This window comes from Sorghum bicolor, chromosome 10 (assembly GCF_000003195.3).
Source record: "Sorghum bicolor cultivar BTx623 chromosome 10, Sorghum_bicolor_NCBIv3, whole genome shotgun sequence".
In the NCBI taxonomy this organism is placed as follows: domain Eukaryota; kingdom Viridiplantae; phylum Streptophyta; class Magnoliopsida; order Poales; family Poaceae; genus Sorghum; species Sorghum bicolor.
In genome coordinates, this window is record NC_012879.2 from 14,432,793 (window position 1) to 14,453,909 (window position 21,117).

At 43.4% G+C, this 21,117-nt stretch overlaps 1 protein-coding gene across 1 annotated transcript; it reads left to right on the forward strand.

Moving 5' to 3' along the window:
• LOC8072808 lies at positions 14,691-19,612 on the forward strand. Its single transcript, XM_002436856.2, has one exon. It carries the CDS (start codon positions 16,702-16,704, stop codon positions 19,528-19,530), a length of 2,829 nt encoding a protein of 942 aa, XP_002436901.1. The 5' UTR covers positions 14,691-16,701; the 3' UTR covers positions 19,531-19,612.

Here is a 21,117-nt window from a genome sequence, read left to right on the forward strand (position 1 = left end):
TTTAAGATATTAAAATTAAATAATACATTTTTGCATTAAAAAAATATTAATTATTTTTCATATTTAAGTTTGCTAATATAAGAGATAGAAAGATTTTATGTTTCCAAATTTATTATGTAAGCAATTAGACAAAAAGAAATGGAACTATTATTTTTTAACAAATTAATACCTATTATTTGTACTAGACACCAATATATATATATTTGTACTAGACACCAATATTTTGTGAATTCCAATATATTTGTACTAGACGCCAATATTTTGTGAATTCCTCGCGTGTTGCTGCGGGATTTTATTAAAAATAAATTATTATATATATTATAACTATATGGTATTCAGTGCATTATGTATGTATACGTATGAATTTAACTTGTATGTATTGTATTATATTAAATGTAGTAAAAAAATCGCTAAGCTAATAGAAAAAAACTAATATTTGATTACATTATAGAGGAATTAATTGGTGATGAAACAAATAGTGTATGTACATGACTTGTATGTTAATAGAATAAAGATTTCAAGTATTTCACATGATGTACATTTTTTGTATTTAATATGGGATGACATGGATTTAGTAGGGAATGATATGGACTAATTAAGCTTAAAAGGTTTATCTAATTAAACTTGTTTCGTTTATCATATTTATCGCGCAAATTAATTACATGCTGTAAACATATATATGGAGGGCCTTGTTTACTTGCAAAAAATTTGTCTCGCAATGACAAATATTGTATCCAAATATTGTCTAAGTTTAGCCTATCCAAATAATTTTTGTTGATCGTGACAAAAACTTTTAACACTTGATTAAATTTACAGAAATGGCCAATCCGAATGACAACATGGATGATGCAATGATGGACCTAATCAACAGCGGCGCCAATCCAGATCCCCAAGGTGAAGATGATGGGAGTCAGTACTTTGCTGATTATGAAGAACTTGTGGGAGACAATCCTGATGAGGTCTATCTACAATCTAGTATATATGTATATATATGAAATTAAAATAAATGACATTTATACGAATATATTTATACTTGTTTGTGTAGCCCTCTAAATCGGCGACAACTTTTGAGAAGAGTAGAAAAGTGCGCGGCCCGAAGAAGCCGTTGGAGGGTCGGTACATTCTGTCAGAATTCGATGAGGGTACAGGACAAGTACTTGGGGCTAATTCTAAAAAATTTGTTGCGCACTGTGGCTACCTTGTAAGGGACAGGCTCCCGGTCAGTGCTCGTGAATGGAGGCAACAGAAAGATAACCCTAATATTAGTTTTGTCTCAGATCATGACAAGGAATTGATTTGGCGAGATATCCTTCAACATTTCACGCTCGATACACAGGATGAAGCTTTGAAGGAGAAGCTAAAATCTGGGCTATGCAGAAGATGGCCAAACAATTTCAAGCTTGGAAGAAGACATTATACAAGACTTTTGTTGCACAAGGCCGGACACCAGATTTCACCAACAAGGCCTACGTCAAGTTGAGGTCTTTTTGGATGAGTTTGTAGAGTTTAAGAACTCAAAAGAGGGTCAGGCACGGATAATCAAGAATCAGGAAAATGCTAAACAAAAGCAATACCACCATCACTTGGGTTCAGGTGGCTACAGGACTGCTATTCCTAAGTGGCAAAAGCTAGAACAGGAGATTCTTGAGAGAGAGATCGAACCAGAATCAATGAACTAGCCCGAGCGCCAAGTATTGGTTCCTTGGTCACGGGGGAACCATAGACCTAGAGACCGGAAAGATAGTGTACGGCGAAAAGCTCGAGAGAGTAGGACAGAGAATGGCCTATGCTAGAGGATTAGTTGAAAGCGGCACCTAGCAACCAAATAGAGAAAAGGATGAGCTGACATACGCCCTGGAGACTGCTGAACACGGTGGGCAAACCAGAGGCTATGGGGAGGTATCATGGGAGCATGGCTTCCCTAAAGATAGACCAACTTATAGAAGCCGCCAACGAAAGAAGGAAGAGGAAGCAGAGCGGTTGCATAGGTTGGAGGCAATGGTGATGGAGTCACGCGAAGCGGCTCGTGAAGCGATAGCGCGAGAGAAAGCGCTTGAAGAGAGAATGAACGAGGAGATCAAAAGACAAGTGCAGATTGCAGTAAGTTCTATACAAGGGCAAACTGTATCAGAGCCTAGAGTCAACATTAGCCCCCCCGGTCAGTTCAAAAGTAGTTGCGCTTCCACGGATATGCCAACTATTCAAGACGGTGTGGGGCTGCACTTTCCGGTGGATGACATCACTGAACCTCTGACAACATGTGAGCTGCACATTCCACAGGGGACTGCCACAGTCATGGTTACTGTCGCTGTTGTAACTCCTGTCGACCCTACGAGGACACCAAGAATCCATGGGGCGATAGTTCCACCTGGATATGCTAGTGTCTCGGTGGATAGAGTTGTCAAAGGCTTTAGTAATGTGCAGCTTGAGATAGAAGGAGGTGATGGAGAGAAGACTCTAGGAGAAGCAGAGAAGACTTTTATTTGTTGGCGCAAGCGCTACATCATTATTCTTGGGGCATCACCTAGTAGTCTACCACCACCTCCTCGTCATGAATCTAATCTTAGGTGTGGATGAAAATTGACTATACATTTGTTCACTAACTTTATTTTGCATTCTCTTAGTTAGCGGTTTACTCATATACCTTTTGGTTTCACGGGTGGTCACCAACATGTCATAGTGTTGCGGGTGATGACGAGGGAGTGCAAGACACGGCTGCATCGCCTCGGTCTCCAACGCCACCACCTCAAGCTCCAACGCCACCACCTAGGGCTCCAACACCGCCACCTCAGGCTCTAACACCGCCACCTAGGGCTCCAACGCCGCCTCCTCGGGCTCCAACACCGCCACCGGCCGCCCCATCGCCTCCACACGTGGCTCCAGCACGAAAGAAGAGGCCGGCCACACAATCAAATATGTCGGCCGCCCCGCTGCCAAAAAAGAAAGCCTCCGAAAAGAAACAAGCTATCATTCCTAAGAAGTTGTCCTATGAGAAGACTGATGGAGAACTAAATGCTTCAGTAAAATCAGACGTGGATAGTTTCTTCAAGAAACTTAAGACTGAAAGAGAAGCCAAGCAAAACCCTGAGAAGCCATACCTCTTACTATGGCCAGAAGATCTACGACAAAGGGTTGAGGCTGAACAAAAAAAGAGGCGTGAAGCTCAGAAAGAATCATCATCTTTATCGGACTATGATCGCACTTTAAGGAAATCCATAGAAGAAGAGAAGAAGAAAGAGAAAAGAGCACGCAAGGGTGTAGCATAGCTCGGGGAACAATCAAACCAATCAGTGCCCCCGCTAGTCATTGGAAATGAATATGGTTCAAACATTGACGTGCTAGACTAGCAGATACCGGCAGATTTAAAATTTGATGAGCTTGAAATTTTTTTGCGAAAACTGGTCTTAGCTTAGCCCAAATGATAGCTGGGGCACCAATTGAAAGTCCTCCATAAATTGATCATTGGCATAAGGAATATATGATATGACCACGCCAGTAAGCAAGATGTCACAAGCTCCAAGTCAAGCTACAACCACTCAAGTTTTACCTACACCGACACCAGCCCAAGTCATCGATGGACCGGTTACACGTAGTCGTGCAAAGAAGCTACAACAAGAGGTTCACACGCTACTTTGTGAGATTCATTTTAACACCAATGAGAATTATATACTACCTAAGTGTTCTACCTTGATTGTACTCAGGTATATTGAAGAAGAGAAGGATGAATCGGACCCTGAAGAACGGACCAGTGCAAGTTCTAGAAGAAGTCAAAAACGGACCAGTGGAAGTCAAAAACGGACCAGTTGATAGGTTACCGATATGAATCGGCACGAGGATGGCCCGATCTTCACGACAGTAGATCAAAAGAACAAGGATAACTTGCTACGAACAGCGGGTAACTAGCTTTATACCTGACAAAGGTTGGAGCGACCAAGCGACGGGGAGAGAGGCACCGAAACCACGAAGACTTCAACTCGATCTCCGAACGACTGCAGAAGCACAATCCGGAACTAATCCACACAATACGGCGCAGCCGAACGGAAGCCGTAGAGCACGAAGTAGGGGAACCCAGAGGATTCACTTCACAAGTCCATGAAGAACAAGGAAGTAAGGCACTCAGCAGCGCGGCTGCAATATCATATAGTTTATCAAATAATCAAAGGTTTCTGATAGCTTAGAGGTAGGGGATATTTATACTAGGAACAACCCTCCTAGATAGGTATGAAAACGAAATAGAGTTTTTGGGTGAAGGCAATGTGAAAGGACCCCTCGGAATGGATTCCCGAACTGGCTTCGCGTGACTGTTGGCTGCCAGAGCAGTTTCCAATAAACTGACCATAACTCTTTATTGGGAAGTCCAAATGACAAACCGTTTCTTGGGTGTGAAACTAGACTCGAAGAGCTTTCCAGCAATGTATGCCATATGGCAAGAGTTTATACAACCCTGCGGCCCTCAGCAAGCTTGGAACGCAAATGTACATGCTAAACAAATGGTACATGACAGCGTGTGTCAGAAAAGCAGATGACTATCTTTGTGTCTGAATTAGAAACTATCATTACTTCAGTGGTGATGATATTATTTATGTTCAATTTAATGAGCTACACCAACTATGCCACATGGACGCTCTTGACAAATCTCTAATGAGTTGCTTTTGTCTGTAAGTGATTCTTCCTTTCAATAATGTCTCTGTAACTTATCATGTATATATATATATAACTAATTATAGAAACCCGCTATACATATGCAGAAACATGATGAGGGACCTCAGAGTTAGAAATGACAAGGAGATTGGATTTGTGGATCCAAATGTTGTATGCAAAGACCACAAAGACCCCGTATGTCTTACGGAGAACTCAAACGGAGAGAAATCTACGGAGGTTCTTGATCAACCAAAAAGATAAAAGATATATACTCTTTCCCTACAACTTTAAGTAAGTGTCGTTATCGTGTGTACATTCTATTTAACTAATTAATCAGATCAATATGAAGATATATACTAATTTTGCCTACATATGCACACAGATGCAGCTTTCATTGGATACTAATTGTCATTGATCTCTGGCAATGTCAATTGGTAATCTATGACTCATTGAGAAAACCATAGAACGATTACCAAGAAATGATAGATATTATCCAAGGGTAACTCCGATCTCTATATATTAAATTCTGCTCTTTTAACTTGGTAATAGATAATTAATAATGATCGTTTTATTGCTAGGGTTTAGGCTGGGTTCGTGCAGAAACACCGTCTAGAGTTGAATGCAGCACTTTTAAAGCCCATCTTACTTCAGTGGGTTCTACGGCACACACTAGGCAACAATTTGTGTGGCTACTATGTGTGCGAGTTTATGACGGTCTATGCCAAAAGAACTAATCTTGAGCACCTAAAAGTATGTAACATGTATATATAATAAGTTTATTTCATTTATTTGTTGCTATTTAATAAATCCTATTCATACCTCTAACTTTTTTCTTTAATGTCTATTAAAGGAGATGTGGCTGAAGGAGCAGGTGTTGGATGCGGTGCGCCTAAAAGGAATTCAGGAGACAATCGCAGGATTTCTTAACGACCAAGTCCTGAATCCCGGCGGCGAGTGCTACTTCAACCCTCAGGAGCCAATGAAACCAAATAACGATGATCATTTGTACGATGCTTGAGTGGCGGAGATAAATTGTGTTGTAAATACTTTGTCCGTGAAGCATATGTGTAAATATTATATTATGGACCTATAGATACATATTATTTATATATATATAGTGTTTTATAGTATATTTATATGTAATGCTTTAAATTATATAAATTATAGGTGCGCGTTCCATAAACTACCAGCAAACAATACGCATTCGAAAATAACAATAACATAATTGTAAACCCTAAATGGAAAACCAAATGAAAAGAAAAAGAAAAAAGTCTTTAGTCCCGGTTGGTAGCAACAATCAGGACTAAAAGTGGAGGCCAGGTGGCACACCCTGGCGCACCTTTTAGTCCCGGTTGCTGTTACCAACCAGAACTAAAGGTGGACCTTTAGTCCTGGTCCTCGAAACTGGGACTAAAGATGGGACGTTTAGTCCCGAAACCTTAGCCCCGGTTCCGTAGCCGGGACTAAAGGCCCTTACGGCCCGGGGCTAAAGTCCTTCCCCGTACTAGTGGCAAATAGTATAAAAATAGAAGACAAATATAGAAACAATATATAGCCTAAAGTATTAAAGAAGTTATCAAAGTAGTACATAAGAGAAATAGAAGAACAATACTATCAGCCAACAATGAGATTTCATGATTTAAACAATCTAAAATATAGCAAAAAAATCTCAAAAACAGTACACAAAAATTAAATTATACTATTAGAACAATAAGATTTTGGTGCCGGAACAATATAAAAGGACAATTATATAGCATCTCAGGCCATGTTTAGTATAACTCTACTTCACTAGTGTAGCATTTTCTTTTGCTTTGGCTCCACGAGCAGCTCTACTAGCTAGTGGAGCTAAACCTGTTTTTTTTTAAAAAAATATATATGTTAAAACAACTTCTCTAACTCTTGCTTAATAAAAACGTGCCACTAGTGCAAAAAGACAGCTTCTCTAAGAAACATCCAGCACCCATCTACTCAGATAGTAGTCTTTTAGGAGCTTCACGTGATAGACTGTTTCATTATACTTTATTTAGCAAAAAAAATAGCTGTAAACGGCTTTGCAATCTATAAAATAGCTGTACCAAAAGGACCTAAAAAATCAACAAAAGAAACCAATTAGGTTCCTAGAACAAGAAAATAATGTTATGGAACCATTTTAATTGCTATATACTACTAAATAATCCAAAATTGACGTATGTTATCAAAAGCTTACGAGGACTAGAAGATAATTCCATGAAAAATGTACGGCAGATCATAAAAAGGAGAAAATAATAAAATAACAAAACTAGAGAAAGGTAATAACAAGGTAGAAAATAAAAAAATATCGCATTAATCACTCGCCACGAAAGAAATTAAGACAAAATAGATGGAAAAAATTCGGCCCATGATGATGATGCTATCTACTAAACGGGCCATCGGAAGGAAAAATTGGCTGGCGTCCAAGATCACTATTGCTCGCTGCCGGAGTGCAATCCATCCTTGTCCGATGCGATTTTCAACTTGGAATGCGACATTGCTCGCTGCCGGCGGTAATGGTAAATTGGTAAAGAGCATCGCCGCGCGAGGGCGTACACCGTACTACACCTCACGGTGCTGGCGCGGGCTCGTCTCGTGCAGTGCAGTGCAGGAAGAGGTCGTTGCTGCTCGTGGCTCGCGGCCTACCGCCTGGGGGGTGTGGCGACGGTGCTCGGGGACGTATCGCAGGCGGAGGGGAGCGCGCGGCCGGTGCTCGCCGTCAACAGAGAAATTGCACCTGCGTTATGGGGACGAGAGATCTTTCTGCCCGGCAGGTATTTGGCGGAATGACCATGCAAGCGCCCCGCCCAGTCAGGAACCCCCTTCGAGTAGCATGCCTGACAGGTGTTCAACGAAATGCACGCAAGCTTGATGGTGTGCCGTTCCTGTTCGAGCCAAGCTAGCGAGGCGCGGCAATGATGGAGGCAGAGGCCGCTGCCCGAGCTGACCTGGGCGATGTGCAATACTGGATACCAGGCCAGGGTATGCATCCCAATGCCATGCTGACAAGTTGGACTACGGGTAGCCACCTTGCCACTGTAACAGGTATGTGTCAACTGCCCTGCTGTATCCTTTGTCAACAAATGCCAAAATGAACATGCTTCTTATCATGGCCACAACCTTAAGCCAAAAGATTATTCCATTACTACTTACTAGTATGAAATTGCCAAATAAACGTGTTTGATTTTCATGTTACAACTTGGGAGGACAGAAGAAAAGAATTTGTGTTTGAAAATCTGTCATGCAAAGCGCGCTTCTGTTCACAACCACTATATAAAAACAAGTCACTTGTCGTCCCTCTTGTACTCAGTGACATTATCCTTTTATGCAACTTGGGTTTCTTATGCTAAATACGATGGGGCAACTGGTGCAAATATCCGTGGGCTTAAAATATCATCATGAGTTCAGCAGGACTCACCAACTGCTCCATTAACCTACCTGCCGTGCTAAAAACAATTAGAGGATAAAGATTCAAGAAACCCTGTAGAGACACATGTACTACGTATTTCCTTAAGAGAATTGTCAAGTAACTACATACCAAATGAATATGGTACAATTCTCTTGGTGACCATATGGTGGTTCTAAAAGGCTGTCAAAAAGAATATTTATAAGGGTTTTATGGCAGTATTACCATGTAATCAAGGTCAAGTCTCCCATGTAAAAAGGGCATGCATTATGCATTATTGTAAACTGAAGTACTCTCTTTTTGACTAAAAGTTCCATAGCAGGAAAACTATCTTTTGGATTTTTGTTCAAGTTCAGTTAAAACACGAAAAGACAGAATGAAATGGAGCACAAAAGAAACTGGCAGAAATGAAGTAATTGTATATTCTTGAAGCCCATCCTACAAAGCAACGCAAACACTGCACCATAAAAGAAATATATTGTTTGATTGATTCATAGGTCCTTGTATGAAATATATTATTCTTGTGTCATAATTTGAAAATTCCTTCTTATCATTGGGTGTGAATGCAGAAATTCATGACCTAAATCTTATAAAAAGAACTTATGCGGTCAACTACAAGAACTTCAATAGATGAGTAGATAACACTTACTTCATAGAGTAACCAATATTATTTTTCTTTGATTGTTAATACTAAAGTTTCTATCAGTTTGAATTGCTCATGACTAGGAGTTGGGGCACCTTTATGTGACCGCAGATTTTCTATTGTGTCCCTTTACTTTATCTTCTTAACCTTTCCCTAATATCTAGTGGAGGTGTATCCAAAGACCACACCAAGGCCAATGTGACAATAATCCAGATGCTGATGAAGCTGAGCTCCTATGGAAGCTAAGGAAGTATTTGATCCTGATGGCTATCCTAGCTGCAGCCATAACATATCAGGCAGGGTTGGCTCCTCCAGGTGGATTCTGGCAAGACAACCAGGATGGCCACACTGCAGGTGACATCGTGTTAAGAGTTAGCTACCCGAAGCGGTACCATATTTTCTTCTACTGCAACACAACGGCATTTGCGGCATCACTGATTGTCCTGATATTGCTCCTAGTTAGGGAACTGAACTGCAATGCAGTTTGGCTTCGGGCACTACAATTCGCTATGGTATTGGGCTTGCTTGGGCTCATGAGGGCCTATGCTGCCGGGAGCTGCAGGGAGGTGAGGACTTCAGTTTACATTTGGGTATTACTTGTTGGGATCTTCGCATATGTCACACTCCATGTCATATTCTTCCGGCATCTGGCACCTAAATGGCTGCGAGATATGTTCATGGGTATCCGGAAACTCTGGAAGGATTTCCTGGGTAAAATTTTCAAGAATGCAGAGCAGGTCAGATGAGCAAGAGCCTTCTGACAAGATGGAGGCATTGGAGTGAAATTGCAGTTTCTTACTGGTTCTTGCCACATCAGCAGCATCAGTGACATATGTTGCAGGTGACCCAGTGCTGCTAGAGCACCACCCCCGCAGGTTCAAGCCATTCTTGGTCTGCAATGCAACATCTTTTGCTGGATCCCTTGTGATCATCATCATGCTCCTCAGTAATACAGCAGTGGATCATGTTGTCAATGTTAGAAACAGTAATTGATTGATTAGGCTAACCCTAAGAGGGTAGCAATAGTAGAGCATACATGGGTCTCATGGGCCTAGCCACATGGGCCAAAACTCAAACCTATAATCCAACACCCCCCCGCAGTCTGAACTACCGGCGCAGCGGAGTTTGCAGACTGGACATGAAAAGAAGAACAACACACAACACACGAGCCCCCCAAAGACGCAATTAGCCACTGGTGATGTTGAGGCTGGAGCGGAACTCGGTGAAGGTCGAGGACGGGAAACCCTTGGTGAAGATTCGGCGAACTGGGAGGTGGTTGGGACGTGTAGGACCCGAACATCGCCGATGGCAATCCGATCCCGGACGAAGTGTAGATTGATCTCCACATGCTTGGTCCTCTGGTGCTGGACCGGGTTGGTGGAGAGGTACACCGCACTGACGTTGTCGCAGTAGACCAGCGCGCTTCGGGAGAGAGGGCTATGGAGCTCGGCAAGGAGCTGCCGGAGCCAGGAAGCCTTACCACACCGTTAGCAACAGCGTGATACTCCGCCTCGGCACTGGAGCGGGAGACGACCGGCTGGCGCTTGGACGACCAGGACACTAGGTTGCCGCCTAGGAAGACGGCGTAGCCGGAGGTGGAGCGGCGAGTGTCCAGACACCCGGCCTAGTCGGCGTCAGTGTAGACGAGCTCGGTGAAGGAGGAGGCCGAAGTCGACCGTGCCACGGAGGTAGCGAAGGATCCGCTTGAGAGCAGTGAGGTGTGGCTCCCGGGGATCATGCATATGTAAACATATCTGCTGAACTACATAGGTGATGTCGGGACGGGTGAAGGTGAGGTACTGAAGTACACCGGCAAGACTCCGATATGCAGTAGGATAGGTCATTGGGGTGCCCCGGCCTCTGATAGCTTGCCCTGTGTGTCAACCGGAGTGGAGCAGGGCTTGCAGTCAGTCATCCCATCTCTCTCCAGGATATCAAGAGTGTACTGCCGCTGGTGAAGGAGTAATCCGGTAGGATGAGGCTCAACAGTGACCCCGTGGAAGTGACGTAGTGCACCCAGATCCTTCATAGCAAACTCCTGCTGAAGAGAGGCGATGATCCACCAAAGGAGTGACTCACTAGAGGCTGTGAGGACAATGTCATCAACATAGAGCAGCAGATATGCAATCTCAGCGCCATGGTGATAGATGAACAAAGAGGTATCTGACTTGGCCTCCACAAACCCCAGAGTCGGTAGGAAGGTAGCAAACCGATGGTTCTACGCTCAGGGGGCCTGCTTGAGGCCGTAGAGAGATTTGTTGAGCCGACACACCATGTCGGGACGAGAAGAGTCAACAAACTCTGCCGGCTGGCTGCAGTAGACTGTCTTAGTGAGAACGCCTTGCAGGAAGGCATTCTTGACGTCTAGCTTATGCACGGGCCACCCGCGAGTGAGAGCCAGCAAGAGCACCGTGCGGACGATAGCCGGCTTCACCACTGGGCTGAAAGTCTCGTCGTAGTCGACATTGGGGCGCTGAGTGGAGCCCCGGAGAACCCAGCGGGCCTTGTACCTCTCAAGAGTGCCATCAGCCCGGCGCTTGTGAGTCCAGATCCACTTGCCGGTAACAATGTTGGAGCCCCACGGACGAGGTACCAGATCCCATGTCTGGTTGGCGAGGAGTACCGTGTACTCCTCTTCCATCGCGCGGTGCTAGTGAGGGTCCAGCAAGGCCTCGCGGATAGAAAAGGGTACCGTGTAGACCTGTGAGTCTCCGGGCATCGTCGCAAGAGCCCGGGGCTGCAGGGTTAAGCCTGGGCATTCGGGTTACCCGATTTTTTCGGGTCGGGTATTTCGGGTAATTCAAAATTCGGGTAATGAAAATTGTTACCCGATATTAGTCCCGAAAAATCACTACCCGCAATTTCGGGTACCCGATAATTCGGGTTCGGGTATTCCCGATTTACCCGAATTTTCAAAAAACAACACACTATATAAATTTTCAATAGCAATTTATATATAATTTCAGCAGCAATTTGTATAGAATTTCAATAGCATTTTGTAGAGAATAATATATTACTATCACTTGTTCAAACAAAGAGAATTATGTTCTAATAAATTGATAAGTTCTAATATTTAACTAATAACACATGATAAATACAAAGGTATAGACAAATATTTGGGTAATTCGGGTGTACCGGGGGATACTACCCGAATTACCCAAACTAATTTCGGATAATCAAAATTGCTATCCGAATTTAGAATCAGGTACCTCGAGTTCGGGTAATTCGGGTCCGGATCCGGGTAATGGGTATCGGGTAATTTGCCCAGGCTTACTACTAGCCGCGTGTCGTATCACCATAGGGTGAACATGACGCGGGTGTCGGTGAAGAAGCGACGGGTGGTACACCGGCGTCGCAACACTGGTACCAGGGGGCTTCGGCAGTGGTGTCGGTGTCGCCGGTGGAGAAGACGCCGCCGGTGGCGTAGGTGACCCCGGCGACGAGGGGGCCACCGGTGCCGACGAAGGCAGCGGCGCCAGCTGGGCACGTCACTGGTAGACGCGCACCGGCTAGGCGAAGCGTCCCGGTGGGGCCAGAGTCGGAGTCGCCGACTCGGGACCCGTGTCGTGTGCAGGGATCAGTCTGGAAGGCGACCCCTCGAGGCCCGGGTAGGGTATAGGCTCCGGGGTGTGACGGGCGATCGGCGAGCTGGGGCACGGCTCCATCAAGGGCCACGGCGTAGCAGTACCTGTAGGAAACACTGGTAAAGGTGGCTCGACCACCGGGTCAGTGGGAAACATAGAGGATATGTCAAGGTCCAGGGTGCAGGTGGGAACACTGTGGGTTCTTACTGAAACTGAACTTTCGGAGCATCTGTCATCTGCTGGGCAACTGGGAGAGGTGCCTCCACCTGTGTAGTGTAGTTCTAGTCTTTATGTGGCATTTGTTGAAATGATATGTCAGATATTTACATCTTGAAAAGTTCTGATTCCTTAGAAACGGTAAGGCTTTTTTTAAAAGGGAAACGACAAGTTATATACAAGTAAAAAGGGGTGAAATTAAGAGAGAAAAACAGAAAAGGAAAGAAAAACAGGACAAGACTATTGTAGTTGGACACCTGATTTCCAATGCAAAATCTCATGGTTCTAGCGTTTGCAGAAATGTGACCTGTTGTATGGAGTACTGTTAAGCAGTTCTTTCTCATCAGTTCATAATTCGTAATATACATACATTTTATAGTGCAATTGTCGCTTCCTCTGCCTAGCTACTCTGTCGGTACTCAGCATCATTCATCTTCGGGTTACAAGAATCAATGCAGAAAAATCATTCGTGAAGCCATTGGCTCACTTCCAAAATTTGTCATGCCAGCGATTTGTCAAGCCATGATTTTGAATAGTATTTGGTTTGCTACCAAAACTTATCAAACTCTCAAGTTTGGTTTGCTAAATCTATGGCAATTTTTTTGCCCAACTTTTGGCTTGCCAAATATTTGGCATGACAAATTTTGGAAGCCAACCAAACAGTCCTTGGGCTCGAAGATTTGGCTAAAAAAATTAGCATATATTAGACCTCTTTTTGGATGAGCTATGACTAAAAGTTACCTAACTACTTCATCCATTCCACTCCCTCTGCCATATTTAGCGCATTCTAGTATTTAAAATTTGTCCTAAAATATAGAGAATTTGGAATGAAAAAGATACTCCCTCCATCCCAAATACGTCTCTATATTTCTAGATTCGTAAGTTTTAATATACATCTAGACATAAAAGCTATGAATCTAGAAATACATAACGGAACTGAGAGTCCACCCTTTAATCGTGGGGAATATAATTAAATTACAATAAATTAGGAAGTTATAAATGAGGGGTACATGTGTTTATTGCACTCTTTCTTATTTTGTGTAAAATGGCTAGAATGTGCTATAAAAGTAAATTGTATGCTGTTTTAGTAGTTTTACTATACACTTAGATATATACTGTCTAGACAAAATGTCATGTAATTTGGAAGAGGAATAACAATTAGCCCTGAAAAAGAAATGTTTGTTTACACGTATGGAGCAATTATAAGGGACGAGAACAAAAGACTGTACGGGTTGGATTGTCGTGCCCATTCTAACTAGAAAAAATTGTATGGTTGATTATTCATACCGAACTGTCGCACCTGTTTTAACGGAAAAACCCTAGTGAAATCTATATCCACCACACCTATGTCATAGATAGTTGTCACGTGTATAATCAATAAGATCCAACAACGCATGGTGGAGGCAAAAAAGCCACGGGAGACAGCGAAGCAGCATGCGGGAGCCTGCAAGGAAGGTCTTTTTTTTTTTTTTTGCAAAATAGATACTGTAGCATTTTTGTTTGTATTTGATAAATATTATCCAATCATGGACTAACTAGGTTCAAAAGATTCGTCTCGTAAATTACAGGCAAATTGTGTTATTAGTTATTATTTTTATCTATATTTAATACTCTTGCACCGGGGAATTTGAATTTTTTTGTAAAATTTTTTGGGAACTAAACAAGGCCGAAATCTCCATAGCAGAAAGTATCGTTGACTGATTTGTTGTGAGAGAAAAACATTTCTAAATGACTGGTAGATTCGGCTAATAAGTTCAACCTGTATACGTAGTAACTATTTATGACATGTACTACCTCCATCCCCCCAAAAAAAAATACAATTCTAGCACAGTGTCATGTTTTAGTACATCAAGTTTGACCAATTATAAATAAAAAATATCCATATTTATAATATCAAATAAATATCATTAGATTGATTATAAAAAATATTTTCATAATAAATTTGTTTAAAGTCATAAATATGAATATTATTTACTAGAAATTTGATGTCAAATGTGAATTACTTTTGGTGGCACTTAACTTATTATATTCTTTTCAGGATTTTCAGGGGAAAATAAAAGCAATTCACACGCTGTTTATAAAAAAAAATACTGCTTTCAGATTTTTAGAAAAAAAATACTATTAGACTAATCTTAATCTTTCTTCACTCAGTCTCACAAAAATTGCTTTCAGATTTTTAGAAAAAAATACTACTGTATTACAAAAAAAAAGTAAGGCACGGTGGATACAGTTTTCCGGCCAATTATCTGGGCCGTTCCAAGCCAGTCGCTTGATCCGTACCCGTACCTGATGCGTGCGCCCGCACCCATTGAATTGAACAGTGAAAACTCACGACGCCGTCGCTGGCTCGTCCCAGAGAGTAGAGACCCTTCCAGGCGGGATGTGCTCGCCGTGGGCTCAAGCGGCGGTGCCCTGCCTGCGCTGCCCGGCTGGTGTTCGACAAAATGCGTGCGTAAGGATGCGCCGTCTATGGGCGGCGACGGTGTGCACTTGCAGCCCGAGCCCAGGTCGCGACTTGCGGAGGCCGCGGCACGCGGGCCTACACTCCTGGCGGCGCGATGCGACCTGCAGGCGCATACCATGCCGACATGGCGGACTGTTCCAGGTTCGTCGTGCCCACTGACCAGCTACCATCTTGCCTAGTTATTTCTCTGCGTGTTCTTCTGATGCTGATGGTGTTGCTTAGACTTACATTGCCGAGTTGAAAACTTGTAATTTCAACAGTGCGAAAAACTTGTAATTTTTGTGCGGTGGATCGACTCGGACTCGGAGAATACGGAAAACTAGACGTGGGTTTCTTGTTAGAATGTCTATTCCAGGGACGGAAAAGGACGAGTTTTGGAATAGAATGTTCTTAGCGCAAAGTTGTGATTGGTCACCACTTGTCCACTTCGTTCCACCAGTATAAAACAATTCAGCCTACATCCTGGTAGAGAAGCCCTACTTCAAATGGCATTAACTTACTATGAAATAATGCAACTTGAGTTCGTTGTGATGTGGACAATTGGCCAACTTATGAAAAGTACACCATTGACTTAGAAAAATATCAGCATGAGTCTTGCCGGTAGGACCCACCAACTACTACTACAACAACCAATGTACTACAGTTCTATAATAGAATAGCTGGAGGATCAAGATTGAACAAACATACCAGTGACACATGTTCATTATATATTTCTGTAAGAAAGTTATCAACTAACTATATACCCAACTGACGTAGTTAATTATTATAATTTTTTGGGCTAAGCTGACACCAGTTCAGGCCTTACTTAGATAGCTCTTCATGCTTTGTTATCATTTTCAGCGTGTATTTCCTTGCCACCAAACATACCTGGGGAGGTGGATGGCAGCAAGTTCATCTATCATGATGCATGGTGACTGAACCTCGAACTCAAACAATGTCATGGTTATTGCATACTTACAGTTTTAAAAGGTTGCCAAAAAGAGTAATTCATGGTTTTATTTAAGACAATGCCCTGTGGTAGTACAAAAAGACCAATACCAAGTCTCCAAAACCGGGTCAACTTAAAGGACAAAGACAAGTCTTCACGCATACCTCGTGCATTTATTGAAAACTAAAGCAGTTATCAGCTTTCACACTTACTAATTGAAAATGGCAAATCAGGAAACTACATTGAAGTTCAGTTAAAGATGAAATGACAAAATAGAAGAAAGTGGAGTAAAAAATAACCTGACTAGTAAACCTACGAAGCAACGCAGATTGTGCTCTAAGCATATGTTGGACTAGTTCTTTCCTCCCCTTGTTGGAAACTTCATTGGATGTTTCTGTAACCTGTAGGTCGTTGTCATAATTAGACAATGCCCCCACAGAGTTAAGTGGACATGTGGAAATTTGTGATGTGAACCTAATTAACATAATTGATTGGAGTAAAAGCTGTTTGTGTGGTCCACTGCAAGAAACTTCAATTACTAGATGAGGCTTCACTTCACTGTGTCTTTTTTGGCTGCTGGCAGCCTGGCACTTCTGTCTGTTTGAAGCGGCCCATGTCTTGGACATTGGAATCTTTATATGACTACAGAGCTTCCACTGTCTCTTATTTCTTATCTTCCTCACCTTCTCCTTCTACCTAGTGGAGGTGTATCCAAACGGAGCGAGCTCTGCATATAGCTCATGCTCTTTTTTCAGATGTTAGAATCTTCAGAGACGAAATAGAGATTTGCTTTGCTCCAAGATCAAGCCTATGGAGTCTCAACAGCAGCCTACCATTGGCCATATGGCTAGCAAATCTCCTGAAGAACAACACGAGCTGCAGGAAGGCCAGGCTGTCCAGAATCCTAGCGCACTTCAGGTTCAGGCTGACCTCCTATGGAAACTGAGGAAGTACTTGATGCTGCTGGCTATCCTAGCTGCAGCCATCACCTACCAAGCAGGGTTAGCTCCGCCGGGTGGGTTCTGGCAAGACAGCCTGAATGGTCACATCCCTGGTGATATTGTGCTAAGAGTTAGCTACCCCAAGCGTTACTATGTGTTCTTCTACTGCAACACAACAGCGTTTGGGGCATCACTCATTGTCCTTATACTGCTCCTGGTCAGGGAATTGAGCCGCAATGTGGTTTGGCTTGGGGCACTACAATTTGCAATGGTACTGGGCCTGCTTGGGCTCATGGGTGCCTATGCTGCAGGGAGCTGCAGGGAGGTGAGGACCTCAGTTTACATTTGGGTATTACTTGTTGGCATATTTGCATATATCACAGTCCATGTCATATTCTTCCGGCATCTGGCACCTAAATGTCTGCGGGATATATTCATGAATATCCGGAAATACTGGAAGGATATCCTTGCAACCATTTTCAGGAAAACACAGAGCAATGAGCCAGAAACTCCAATGAATGATCGGGAGGCTCATGATGAGGGGGAAGAATTGGAGCGGAATCGCAGTTTCTTGCTGGTTCTTGCCACATTAGCAGCGACAGTGACATATGTTGCAGGGCTAAGCCCACCAGGTGGCTTCTGGCCTGATGATGACAAGCCTAACCACCTTGCCGGTGATCCAGTTCTGCGAGATCATTACCCCCGTCGATTCAAGGCTTTTATGGTCTGCAATGCAACTTCTTTTGCTGGATCCCTTGTGATCATCATTATGCTCCTCAGCAACACAGCAGTGGATCATGTTGTCAAGTCAAATGCTCTGCGGTTGTGTGTGCTGGTGAGCCTCTTTGGGCTTATGGGGGCCTATGCTGCTGGGAGTTGTAGGGATGTCCGTACATCTATCTATGTCTTCTCCCTCGTTGGTGCAGTTTTGCTCTACCTTGCTCTTCAGTGGATTGAACCTATTGTGACAAAACCAGAGTGTATAGAGAAGTCAATTGGATGGATGAGAAAGAAGAAGACCGAAGTGCTCCAGAAACTGAGCTCTTTCATTGTGAAGGGGAGTGGGAATCCAGATGATGGCAAGCGTACAACCCTGTCAGGGCCCAATACACAACATACATCAAACAATTTTAGTGATGCTAAAGATGACATCCAAAAACTGCGCACATATCTCCTATTGCTTGGTATCCTTGCTGCCACTGTCACATATCAAGCTGGACTAAATCCACCAGGTGGATTTTGGACAGACAGTGTTGATGGGCATATTGCCGGGGATCCAATCTTGGAGACCATGCAACCAAGGCGTTACAAGGTGTTCTTCTACTGCAATGCCACAGCATTTGTAGCATCTTTGGTGATCATTACCTTACTCCAGAGCCAACTGATTACTGTTAGTGCCATGAAGCGTCACATACTGCAAACAGCCATGATACTGGATCTCTTTGGACTTATGGGAGCCTATGCTGCTGGAAGCAGCAGAAAGTTCTCGACATCCCTTTATGTGTTTGTCTTGGTCCTTCTTGTTTTCATCTATGTTGTAATTCATGTTCTGCTATCTTTGGCTCTTATGACACGACCCAGAAGAGATGATGCTATGGAGAATGAAGATGAAGATTTGGAGAAACGGCGTAAGTTTCTAATGTTGCTTGCAATTCTGGCTGCTTCCATCACATATCAAGCTGGCATAAGCCCACCAGGTGGATTCTGGGATGACAATAATGGCCACCAAGCAGGTGATCCAGTCTTCCATGATGAATTCCGAACCCGCTACAGGGTTTTCTTCTACTTCAATGCAACAGCTTTCATGGCATCCTTGGTTGTGATTATGTTGCTTGTTAGTAAAAGGTTATGTCACAAGGGTCTTGAGGTCTATGCGCTGCACACATGTGTTTTGGTTGATCTGATCAGCCTTATGGGTGCTTTTGCTGCTGGAAGCTGCAGGAAAGTTTCAACATCTGTGTACGTCATCCTTGTCGTTGTTGCGGTGTCTGCTTATGTGATGATTCAAGTTGTGGTTCTGACATTTGCAAAAGACAAGGTGAACAATTTGTTGGAAAGTTTCAACATCTGTGCACAATTTGTTGCAGTGTCTTCTGTGCGCCAACAGCCATCCATGAATCACAAAAGAAGCATCCGGACTAGAAAGAAACCTGAACACAAATGGCGCAAAGATTTGATGCTGATCGGGACTCTCGCAGTCACTGTCACATACCAAGCTGGGCTGCTCCCGCCAGGTGGGTTTTGGCCTGATGATCAGGTAGGCCATTTTGCAGGTGACCCAATCCTCCATGATACCCATCCATCACGGTTTAAAGTGTTCTTCTATTGTAATGCCACAGCATTCATGGCATCAATGGTCATGGTCATCCTCTTGCTGAACAACACAATAAGCAAGTACAGGAGATCTCTTCTTGCTATGAAGACAGCAATGGTATTGGACTTGTTTGGTCTCCTTGGAGCATATGCCGCAGGCAGCTGCAGAAAGTTCAAGACATCTGCATACGTTTTTGCACTTGTCATTGCTGTGTTCATTTACATTGTGATTCATGTGTTGCTGTCATTCGATGAGGTGGCTTTATTGGTCAGAAAGAAGGGAGAAAAGTGGATTCCTTGCCTGAAAAAAATGTGGGCACCTATCGAAACTGATCCTTTAAGCCTTCAGCCATATGCTGGGCAACTGGGGGAGATGCCTGTGTAATTGTATTCTTGATGTGGCATTTATTGAATTGATGTGCCTGATATATACAAAGATTTTATCTCAATGTTTCTGTTTTCATAAAGTCATTGTATAGCATTATTCCCTTGGTGATGTTTTATCTTCACATTTGCAAAAATCAGTATTGAGGTTTGAAGGTAGTTCTTTCTCAGTTAACCATCTGCACACTACCTTTTAATGGAAATTGTTAAATGAGTAATGGATCAGAGCCACAGGGTAATGTAATGTGTACTCCCTCTGTCCCTGTTTGACTGTCGCTGTGGCAGTGAAATTCAATGTCTAGATTCACAACCCCTGCTAAGCATCTAGACAGACCTAATGTCTACATTCACCGAGATTCAACTGTATCTACTAAGATGCCCAAACGACATAGATAAAGGGACAGAGGGAGTAGGTCTAATTGACAGTAGCCCACCTGGTGAGTTGGGACAAAATAACCTTCACAACTAACTTATTAATTGGAACAACTTATGCAAATAGAGAAATTGATGAGCCTTCCAAAGATCACTGAGTAAATGTAGATATTTTGATAAATCTCTTTTGAAATGAAGCAATCAAGTGGATCATGGATGGGCTGTGGTTCCATCTTGCTACCAAAATTCACTAATTCTGATGACTTCAGCCTTCAAGGGCTCTTGAGGTTCTTGTGTGTTGTTACTTTTGCATCTTCCCCTACATTGTTTTCTTTCTTTTACTGTATCCGTTGTGGTTTTCTTTTTGCACACTGTATTGTGGTTTTCTTTTTGCACACTGCAACTGTGTTTGTTCTTTAACTGCCCATTCAGAGGTTGGAAACCAAGGGAGTAGATATTTTGGCAGGACTAATGTGTGGATACAATTCACCTATAACATGATCTGTGGACTTGCACTACTGATTTAATTGCTCTGTTCTAGGTCAGTGCAATGTTGCACGATTCTGACAGGAGATGGTCAACGTTATGTCTTTGACCCAAGTAGATATGTGAGCTCAAATCCCTACCAGGATGTACCTGCCCACTGATACCTGGGCTGGAATATGGATGGATCCAAACCCATCATTTGGTGCACTCACAGGATCTAAGCAGCACGGATACGGATACGCGTATCGGTATCGGAAGGATACGGATACGTGGATACGGCAATTTTCTAAAAAACCCGATACGCGGATACGTTTTACTATTTTTTAAAATAAATAAATAATGACACATATTAGAATTCTGAAAGTAGCAGTTCTACATCACCTTGAACTCTGAAATAGAAAGGGGAGGAAGAGGACAAAAGAATACAGCTGTCGACCTGGCTGCCCCACTCTGCTGTCGATCTTATCCTCTTCCCAGCCTCCCAACAACAGCCCACGTCTCCCATGTCCTCTCTCCAATCCAGACACTTCTCCCGTAACATCTCCATCGCTTCCACCACACTGCTGCCTCTCCGCCACCCGCCCTTCTCCCTTTCGTATATCTCTCCCAACATCAGGGCGCGAGAGCAGGGGATGCGGGCCTCCTACTGCTCCCACCACGCCGCTGCCTCCGCGCCAGCAGGCCCCGTCGCCGGCGAGCAGAGGCTCGTCGCAGGTGGTCCGCGGCCGGC

Coding starts and splice junctions, on each gene's coding strand:
- LOC8072808 (XM_002436856.2), top strand. CDS start 16,702: ATGGAGTCTCAACAGCAGCCTACCATTGGCCATATGGCTAGCAAATCT.